Source organism: Trichechus manatus, unplaced genomic scaffold (genome assembly GCF_000243295.1).
Source record: "Trichechus manatus latirostris isolate Lorelei unplaced genomic scaffold, TriManLat1.0 scaffold00026, whole genome shotgun sequence".
Taxonomy (NCBI): Eukaryota; Metazoa; Chordata; class Mammalia; order Sirenia; family Trichechidae; genus Trichechus; species Trichechus manatus.
Window position 1 is genome coordinate 13,574,447 of NW_004443962.1, and position 10,469 is coordinate 13,584,915.

Sequence of the window (10,469 nt, forward strand, 5' to 3'; positions counted from 1 at the left end):
AAAATAAAATGATAATAAAGTGCTGCTGTGACTTATTACGGTCACTGAACAAAGATGTGGCTATATTACTAATTTTATTAGAGGCACAGAATGGGTATCAGGCAGTGGGAAACACATTAGAGCTGACACTATTCTTTTTCACTCCACAGCCAAGCCTTCTCCTCTTGTTGATCCGTTCCCACTCTGGGTCACTATCCTCATCACAATAATTGGGATTTGTGGGATGACTGTATTAATCACATGCTGCTGGAACCACAGTAAGTACTATTGTACTATCATCACAACCTCAATTTCTGGAAGCGCAAACTCTATCAGTACAGTTCAGCCTCTCTCTGAGGTTTTAGCCTATTCTGTTCTCCTGTTTGAAACAAAGTCTATGGAAACTTTAGTGTCTCCCTTTACTAGTCTCAGCAGGTTGTGTTCATTCACTGAACAAACCTTTCTTTCATATCTGCTATGTGCCTGGCCCTCTACTAGCCACTGAAGTCGCAAAGATGGGAAGTCACTGCCTTCAAGACACATTCTAGTTTCGTCCATTTATTTTCCCCTAGCTGTATAACATTTTCCTGGAGACACAGAGGCTTGCTAACTGATCTGAAGACATTTCTGAAGCTAAGTGATATTCTAACCTTTGATTTGGAGTTGGAGGAAACATAGAATGACAAAATTTGGAGAGCAAGAATGATTTTCTTTGAGGGGAGTAAGATGTACTGATGAAGTTGAGAAACTACATGGTTTTCTCATTTCTTCAGAATACCTTTTTTGAATGAGAGATCAGGAGTGGTTGAGGAAAGGAGAGATTTCTAGGATGTTTTTCCTTAAGAATTTAAATTTGTGGTCTTAGACATATGCTACCTTCAATCTCTACAACTAAAGCAGAAGAGGAATTGCTAGGTCAGAGGTAAGGGCCAAAATCACTGTGAGGGTGCACCAACCCTTCTTAGACTAGAAATCACGTACACTGAGCAAATGAAAATGGAAGACCAACATCTGTAATTCCTCAACCTTCAGCCCCCAAAAAAGGGCAAAGATCAGTGAAGTCACTAGAGATGCTTTGCTGTGAACAATTCACTCCTGTGGTAGCATGAAGGGGTCTGGTGGTCTTAAAGATGTTTCCAATGCAGACTGTCCAGCCTTAACCCTCTAGTTCGGGGTTGGTCAACCTTAGCACTATTGACATTTTGAGCAGATTAAGTCTTTATTTTAGGGGGCTGTTTGGTGCATTGTAGGATGTTTAGCAACATCCTCAGCCTCTATCCACTGGATGCCTATACACCCAGCCCCAGTTGTGACAACTGAAAATGTCTCCAGATATTGTTAAATGTTCCCTGGGGGGAAATCACCCCGAGTTGAACCACTGCTCTATTTCTAAGCCAGTCTGAAGGCTTACTGAAATAATGGGTATGATTTAAGGGAAACTCACCTATCATTTTTATTTTAGCTCGTGCTTATCTCCAAGGACCTGCCGCAAGCTCTAGAGGGAACATCTAAAGGTAGCCTCCTCCACCTTCTTCTCTACCAATGTGAAAGATACATGGGATCATGAGGAAGATGAGGCACAATCTTCTCTTCCTTTCAGTACCAAACTTAAAACTTTGACCTGCTACCCCACCTTCTCAAAACCTTATTCAGATGCTTGCCATTCCTCTCCTTTCTCCTCACATACAATTTGCTTTGCAATCTCTTCCTTTGCTGTGCCATTCTGCCATCTTGAAATGTTCTCCTCTTGTCAGCCAGTTCAGTGTCTTTCATTATCCATAAAACACTACTCTGAGTTCATCTTGAAGTAATCTGCCCAGGCTAACTCCTTATCCAATCATTTCTTTTTCCATGTATCCCCCAGGACTGATGGAGACAGATTATGGTCACTTATGGGTCACTTTGTACTAACACCATAACATCCTCCTCAGTCTCTACACCTCCTGCCCACAGTCATCCCACCGACCCAAGCACAGAGCCAAATTTCATCAAGTATTACTTTTGTGATGTCATTTTCCCACTCAAAAACTCAGAAGGGACTCTAGTACCTATAGAACATTTTTTAAAATGTAACTTTCCACATTCCAGCTCATCTCTTCCGTCTAAACATCCTCAGTTCTTTAACTATTCTTCAAATGGCCTGGTTTCCAGATGTCATGTATGAACACACTAGATGTCAATAAATTGGAGTGTAAGATTTAGATTTTGACCAGTCTAGCAAACAATGGGATAACTACTTCCTGGGATCTAGAATGTTCTTTCTGTTTATCAGCCTAACATAACATTAGCTTTTGTCATAGCCACACTGTTAACTTGTATCAACTTTGTGTTCTCTGAAAATTGCCAGGTGTTTTCAGGTAAGAGAAGCATTGAAACACTGGAATCCATGAAACTGATGCCAGGTCCAGGGTGGTTATAGCTTCCATAAAGGGTTCAGTTTTGACTTTTGAAGGTTGGGATGACACCAGCACAGGGGATGAGCATCAGCAGAGGTGCCTTTAAATATAAAGGAAAATGAAAAAATAACACCTAAGATTTACATAACAGTCTACGTTTTACAAAAGCATTATCTCATTTTAATCTTATAAAATATCTACGAGCAAGATCTATCTCCGTTTTATAGGAGAGAAACCTGAGGCTCCCAGAGGTTGAGTGATCTGCTTGAGGTCATGCAGATAAGGAGTAAAACCAGGACTCAAACCAGACATCAAGCTCAGGGCACCCACTCACTACACCATAGCAGCCTATACGTATTTTCCCCAAAACAATCTCCCAACTTCCTGTCCTGTGCTTTCTTCATTTCAACTTATTACTCACTCCTCAGGATTCCCTTTCCAGGATGTCTCCCTCAGTTCTGTGATTACCTAGAATTTCCCTGATTTTCCCTCTATCTTAAAATTCTTCTGCTCATTCTGCTGATACTACACAATGAAGCCAAGTCTCCAGCCTTCTACATGAAGCTTCTGTGGCCATCTTGCGCAGTTCAGGCAGTTCGACCTCTGAGCTTCAGCAGCATATGCTATCTCTAGCACATCACATACCACCCTGAGTTTATTTTCATGTGTCATGTCTTATATCCTTTACCAGATGGTAGGCTTATTGAGAAGAGCAACCATTCTTGTTTGTCCTACGCGTGTAGAAGAATGCCTTAATAACGTTTGATTATTTTTTGAGAAGAGATGCTTAATAAACATCTGTTTGATAGAGATTTCATCTAGTAAAAGCTATCCAGTTAGTTCCAAGTTCTTCCATAATTTAAAAACCAAAAAAAAACCCACTGCCACTGAGACGATTCTGACTCTAGTGACCCTGTAGGACAGAGTAGAACTGCCCCCATAGGGTTTCCAAGGCTGTAATCTTTATGTAAACAAACTGCCACATCTTTCTCTCACGGAGTGGGCTGGTGGGTTCGAACCACCAACCTTTCAGTTAGCAGCCAAGCACTTAACCACTGTGCCACCAGGGCTCCTTCTCAGTCAGAATCGACTCAACTGCAATGGGATTTTATATTCTTTAGTCATCAAGATTAACATCTACAATGTTACCTCAAGGTGGGGATACCCTTGGTCTTGAAATACAAAATATCAATTTTTTAAATGTTAGTCCTCCCTTGTGAATTTAGGGTTTGAAGTACTTGTTTGCTTCCTCAGGTCCCACCTGCATCCATGACTGACCTCTTCTTGGAGCTTCCCCAGATGGCAGGATCGCCCCACCTTGTCCTTCACATATCTGTTCTTTAGAAGCCTTTTCACTTCAGTGGTATTTCAGGAAGTAACTAAAGGAGTATGGGAGGAACTGTAGTAGCTCTGGAAGCCTTGATCAGTAGGTTTACGAATACAGTTACTCAGTCCTGGAAGGGACATTAGAGGATAGTAGTCTCATCAATGACAAGGACACCAAGGCTTAGGGAGGTGACCTGACTTGTGAAGGCTAGAGTCCGAGTCAGAACCCAGATCTCCTGGCTCTGGTGTTCTTTCCCTTCACCGATCCAACTCTGGGCTGTTAAGTCTGATGCGTGTGTGTGTATATATGCATACTGTTATTGGGTGCCGACTCCTAGTGACCCCACGTGACAGAGTATAACTGCCCCATATGGTTTTCAAGGCTGTAATCTTTATGGGACCAGATCACCAGGTCTTCTCCTGGAAAGCCACTGGTTGAGTTTGAACCACCAACCTTTCTGCGTGCTTCTGGAAACAGAATTTGTCCAATATCAGGTCAACTTTAGAGACTTGATCTGATTTCCTGATGCAATACTGGAGAAACATTTTATGTTGCTATTAAAAGGAGTCTAATGCATGGGAAGTGTACACCTATATCAAGAGGATAATGGAATATTATTGGCAACTAGCCAATATTTCATTTTTCATTGTGTTCCCCTTTTTGTTCTCCCACTTCTCCATCGGGTTCATAAGTAGAACTATCCAAAACTAGTTTCCTCTGACCTGTAAGGTAAACAACTTACATATGCATCTCAAAGTAAGAGGTTGGAGAGGGACAGTTTGGTTTAAAGATTTGCACTCTACTGGTTCATATTGGACTGATAATCTCTTTGAATAGCTTTATGCTAGTTTATACTTATTTGTAAAATATTTTTATGAGAAAGTTCTCATTTAAAATGAGACTGTTTTTACCGTGTATGTACTAAGCAGTAAACTACTGTTATGGATTCAATAGTGTCCCCCCAAAATATATGTTGTAATTCTTAACTTCTACGCCACTGGTTATAATCCCATTGGGGAATGGGTTGCCTTTGTTCTGTTAATGAGGCAGGATTAGTGTAGGGTGTATCTTGAGTCAATCTCTTTTGAGATATAAAAGATTAAATAAGCAAGCTAAGAAGCAGAGATGGGGAAGAGACATGCCAAGCCATATGAAGACTGTCCAGGAGCAGAAGCTCAGAAGAGTCAAGGACCTTCTTCCAGAGTCAACAGAGAGAAAATCTTCCCCTAGAGCCGGCACCCTGAATTTGGACTTCTAGCCTCCTAAACTGTGAGAGAATAAATTTCTGTTTGTTAAAGCCATCCACTTGTGGTATTTCTGTTATAGCAGCATTAGATAACTAAGACAACACTCTTTAGAGAAAACTGACAATAGGATTCCATACGGCTTCCTTAGATTCCTAAAGTGCTTTTCTGGATCCTTCTGACATCAGCAGAGAACTGAAAAAAAGTGGCCACCTGCTGTTCCTACAATGTTACTCATCGCTCCTCCCCCTCTGAAACTGCTATTCACACCTCACTGGACCAGGAGTTGATCTGACTTAAGCTGGGTCAATCAGACATTTTTATCCGAAAATTTAGAGTCGGACAGCAAGAGTTGACCAAGTTTCTCCAGTGTGGCTCAATTTAAAATGTTTAATTTTGGCAGCTGTAAGGGGCCAGATTCCACCATACAGTCTGAGGAGCAGAAACACGCTCTTGAATGGCTGCTCCCAGAACTAAACCACTGGAGACAATAACAGTGGGCTACTAAGACTACACAAAGAAACAAACGACGAAACAGGAACTGCTGCATCTCGTTAAATTCATGATCCTTAGACATGATCAAAAAAAGGCCTCGAGAAATAAGGAGCCACAAAAGAGGACAAACTTAAGGGACAGCTTAGTCACATCTCAAATTTTAGGCTGCTTATATGAAATTATGCTTATCATATTTGATAAATGTCTTAATACTACTTTTTCAAAAAGTTGTTTTACTTTCATTTTTCTGATAATCTGTTTTTATGATATGAATAGAACAACTTTGAAAAGTAACCATCTAATTTTATAATTTTTAGTTGAAGGATTTAGGCTACATATGGGTGTGAACAAATCAATGAACAGATACACTAATTGCTAATTTGTCAGCAATTTATGAACTGAATACTGTAATTCAGAAAAGCACACCTTTGGAGTGTGGTAGTAACGTGCAAATCATGGTGACAGTATCCCAGTGCAGAGGTTCTCAAATCCTTATAACCACCAACATTCATTAACTGTTTTCCTGTGTGCCAGGACGGTGCACTCAACGCTTTACATGCATCATTTCATTTAACACTCATTCTAAGGTAGATACTATTTCATTTCACAGGTGAGAAAACCGAGACTGAAAGTAAAATGGCTTTGCCATAGGCCCCTAGTCTGTCTCCAGAGCCCACGGTTTTAGCCACTACACTACACTGCTTCCCAAGTCTTGCTCCTGTAGAACGACAGTATTCTGAGTCGGAACAAAGGGCTCTGTCTTAGGCTGGGTTCTCTAGAGAAGCAAAACCAGTGCAGTGTATATATATAGAGAGAGAGAGATTTACATCAAGGAAATGGCTCACGCAGTTGTAGAAGCTGGAAAGTAAAGTCCCAAGTTCGTGGGTCAGGCTGGTGGTTTCTCCTGACTCACACAGCCGCAGGAGCTGGCAAACCCAAGATCGGAAGGTCAGACAGGAGGTCTCTGGCTCACAGGATGTGTAAGCTGATGAATCCCAAGATTAGCAGGTAAGATGGCAGGCAAGCTGCTAGCTCAAGTGCCAAGATCTGGAAGTCAGATAAAGAACAGCCAGCTGCAGGATCGAGAGCAAGCAAAAGCCAGTGAGCCTTGCCAAAAAGTCCACCTATACTGGATGCAGGCCACAGCCCCAGGGAAACTCCCTTTCAACTGATGGCCACTCACAACAGATCTCATTATGGAGATGATTCCATCATTAGAAAGCTGCCAAACTACATCACAACTGCCAAACCAGGAGGATCACGACCCAGGCCAGCTGACACAACCTTAACCGTCACAGGGTCTAACACCAAAACAAAATACTAGCAGTTTCTTCCTACTAATACACTTATTTTAATTCAGTAATTTTTTTGCTTCTCATTTAGTAAAAGTTACAACCTGCAGGACAGCTTCCTCCTTAGGCAGCAAGCTCCTGGAGTGCAGGGACTGTGTCCGTCCTCTAAGTAACTCCTGCGTACTACAGGTAGACAGCTGGTCAGCAATAATAATGATAAACTAAACCAAGAGGAAACAAAGTCATGCTGTGTCCTGAATAATGCCTATCTACTTCCTTTCTGTTACATTTTTATTTTATTTCAAATGGCACAGGAATCATCTTCGATTTCTATTAAAACAAAACCAAACACTATTATGTGTTTAGGTCCATGCTGCTTCCAGGTCTCCAGGGCAAAAGGGCTTCACAGGTCATCTGCCTTCCCTGTTCTTTCCTCTCCTTCTCCTAGGGGCTCCCAGAACACCATTTAAAGGGCTACACGAATAAATATATTCATGCAGAATTCAACTTTGATATTTTGGGAAATGTTTTATTTACTTTTGTAAAATCTAGTGAAAAGAATACATTAATACACATATTAATACATATATTACCCTCACTTTACTTAGTCTTAAATTTAAATACAGATTTATATCCTTATCAGTTAGATATAAATATTATTTAAATTTAAGGCTAAGTAAAGTGAGGGTACAATAGCCCAATTCTTGGCTTAAAAAAAAAAGTCCCTGCCACTACAGGTTCCAGGGCTTACTAGACAGCGTCATGGCCTGACCACTGGCATTCAATGGACATGAGAACACAGTTCCCTTCAACTCTCCAATGGCTTTCAAGTCCAGAACGTCTTTCAGTCCTTGTCTTGCTTATCTGTTGATGAAGGGTTTCTAGGAAGGTTTAACAGTGCTTCAATTTTCTTAGCATCATCCTCAGATCGATTTTTCTGTAAGCTACTTTCAATCTCTTCAGGGAGTAACTCAGTCATTTGTAGTCTAGCTTTCCTGTAATCAAAGGACGAAAAGGACATATCAAGTACTGTTCCATTTCTTTAGTTCTTACAGAGATTTAAAACAAAAAAAAGATAGCATTCTCACTCTCCCTGCTTCAGTTTGACAACTCATAAGCAAATACTGCTACTTGTACTTTAAATACTTGACTTTCTTCTCTCTCCTAACCTGTTCCGGCTCTGATCCCTAAGATACTCCAGGATGCTGGTTCCTAGAGTTAGGGGTGACGTGAGGGAGCTGAAGCACCCTGCACTGAGGTGTGAGCCTCCCTGCCTGGCTTTCTCTTGCCCTGAGGGCCAGGGAAATATGACTACACTGCCTGTTAAATTTTCTGTTGGCAGGCCTTGTGGGAACTGGACAAAGGCTATATAAATGGAAATCTAGGTAGGAAAAAGACATACAGGACAGCACTACAGATGTATACTGTATTTATGAAGAGTTAAAATATAATTTCCAAACAATGTTGCTGTTGTTAAGTGCTGTCAAATCAGCACCGAATCACAGTGACCCTATGTGCGACAGAATGAAACACTGCTCGGTCCTACGTCGTCCTCATAACCGTTGCCATGTTTGATCCCACTGTTGCAGCCACTGTGTCAATCCACGTTATTGAGGGTCTTCCCTCTTTTTTGTGGACCCTTTACTTACCAAGCACAATGTCCTTCTCCAGGGATTGGTCCCTCCAGATAATATACCGGTTCTTCTCCTAGAGTTATTAGCATTTGTGGCACAGTGGTTAAAAGCTACAGCTACTAACCAAAAGGTCGACAGTTCGAATCCACCAGCCGTTCCTTGGAAACCCTATGAGGTGGTTCTACTCTGTCCTGTAGGGTCACTATGAGTCAGAACAACTCAACAGCAATGGGTTTGGTTTCTTTAAATGATTATCAGGAACATCTATAACTTTCTTCTCAACTCTTCACAACCAGATTTGACTATTTCTTCTTCCATATCTCTACTGCCAGTTCTTTATATTTTCTGCTCAATAAGGCAATTTTTTAGACTCTCATTTCTTCTGATTTCCTTAGTTACTCCTAAGCAAAGAAGCAGACATAGAACCATTTACTGAATTAACTAACCTCAGCAGTATCACACACAGACAGACACATTCTTGACGCTATTTCCTTCTGCCGACCAAAGTATTCTTTCATTATTATAATTCAAGTTATTGTTCTTAACCATTCTCAAGGTTTTCCATTTCTAACTAACTGATCAACTTCTTCAGTTTTTCTGGGTTCCTTTTCTTTTTAATTGAAATATAGTTATTATTTGTATTTTTCCAAATGTTAATTGTTCCTTAACTTCCTATATCACATTCAAATATCCAATATATTTTCCTTACTTTTCCAAACCCTTTCTCAAAACTTTTTAAAAAAGAAGTCTCTTATGTCACCTGGAGAACTAGAAATATGCTAATACCTTCATGCTTTTAATTCTCCATAATACCAAATTTTATGCTGGCATTAAGAATTTTAAGTGCTTCATCCTACAATCTAGATATTTGCATATCCCACCCACCTTTTACCACCTGGCAGAGGAAGGAATGAAACAAGCATATAATTGAGTACTGTGGTACGACTCTGCCCTCAGAGTGGCCAAGAAAACCGAAAGCTTGAAGTTAAAGAACACATCTAAGGACAGAGAAATAATTAATAGCATAGCTGGGATTTAAAGCTAGATTTTAAGGTTTCATTTACTCCAAAATCAATGCTCTTTCTCCTATAGAACTTAGGTCCTTGGACAGCAGACCTATAAATATTAAGAATTTCATGAGAGAGAACGTGTGTATGTGTGTTTAGTACAAATGGAGGTTTCAGATAAAAACACTGGAAAAAAATGACTGCTCATCTATTTAACTTCCAAGGCAGCAGCAGCAGACGTCATCTGCTGGAGCCCCACCAGGATCTCATGATCTAAGAAAAATCCCCTCTTACTTCGGTAAGGGGAGGGGAAAAGTAACTATTCTGAAATGCCCAGAGCACTCTGTTCTCCTTAACAATGACTATTTCACCAGAGTCTGATCAACTCGGGTTTCATCAGAGCCAAACCAACCTGGAGGACTGGGGGAAGGGAAATACCCAGCTCAGCCCCATCTACCCATTAATGTGATGGAACGGAAATACCCAACTCTGTCCTCTCTAGTCTCCCTGTCTCACCTAAGGGGTGATTAAAAAAAAAAAGCTGAAAAGCACTATGAAGTCCACAGCCCAGGGGCAGAGGCTCACTAAGAGAGTGAAACCTAACTCACAGGATTATAGAATAGTTCCCTGATCCCCTATGCCTTACTGCCGCATCAACAGGGCTCCTGTATAATAACAGGGGATTACAACTGAGAAAACTGTGAGACTCAGACCTTACTTTAAAAGTTGTCCCTAGGGAAACCCAAAGACAACCAAAAAAACAAAACACCAAACCCACTGCCCTCGAGTCGATTCCAACTCATAGCAACCCTATAGGACAGACTACAACTGCCCCATAGGGTTTCCAAGCAGCGGCTGGTAGATTCGAACTGCCGACCTTTTGGTTGGCAGCCAAACTCTCAACCACTGTGCCACCAGCGCTGCATAAGGGCCACAGAGGAGACAAAGACAGGAATACCCGGGGAAATCTCAGCCTCTGACAGCCACGTCTACAGCAAACGAGACACAGCCTCACCTCTAGACAGACAAACGTAAAACTTCACACCGAAGGCCTGCTCATCTCAGACAAACGTAAAACTTCACACCGAAGGCCTG

At 41.2% G+C, this 10,469-nt stretch overlaps 2 protein-coding genes across 7 annotated transcripts in view; one reads left to right on the forward strand and one right to left on the reverse strand.

Moving 5' to 3' along the window:
* The window catches only part of CD80 (CD80 molecule), a 60,818-nt gene that overhangs the window by 33,342 nt on the left and 17,007 nt on the right, over window positions 1-10,469 (forward strand). For 2 of the 5 annotated variants that reach the window (XM_023728845.1, XM_023728844.1), the window contains exon 5: window positions 150-1,422. In XM_023728845.1, the coding sequence (XP_023584613.1) occupies window positions 150-484 (335 nt within the window). In that variant the 3' untranslated portion in view covers window positions 485-1,422. The other 3 variants (XM_023728846.1, XM_023728847.1, XM_023728848.1) reach the window with 3 other exon arrangements.
* The window catches only part of TIMMDC1 (translocase of inner mitochondrial membrane domain containing 1), a 32,329-nt gene continuing 24,206 nt past the window's right edge, over window positions 2,347-10,469 (reverse strand). Inside the window, exons 7-8 of one of the 2 annotated variants that reach the window (XR_002823615.1) lie at window positions 7,485-7,728; window positions 2,347-2,475 (exon numbers count right to left, since the gene is read on the reverse strand). Coding sequence is in view for 1 of the 2 variants with exons in the window: in XM_004373658.2 (XP_004373715.1) it covers window positions 7,578-7,728 (151 nt within the window). In the remaining variant the exon portion in view is untranslated. Of the gene's footprint in view, window positions 2,476-6,380; window positions 7,729-10,469 lie in introns of those variants that run through there. The other variant, XM_004373658.2, reaches the window with a different exon arrangement.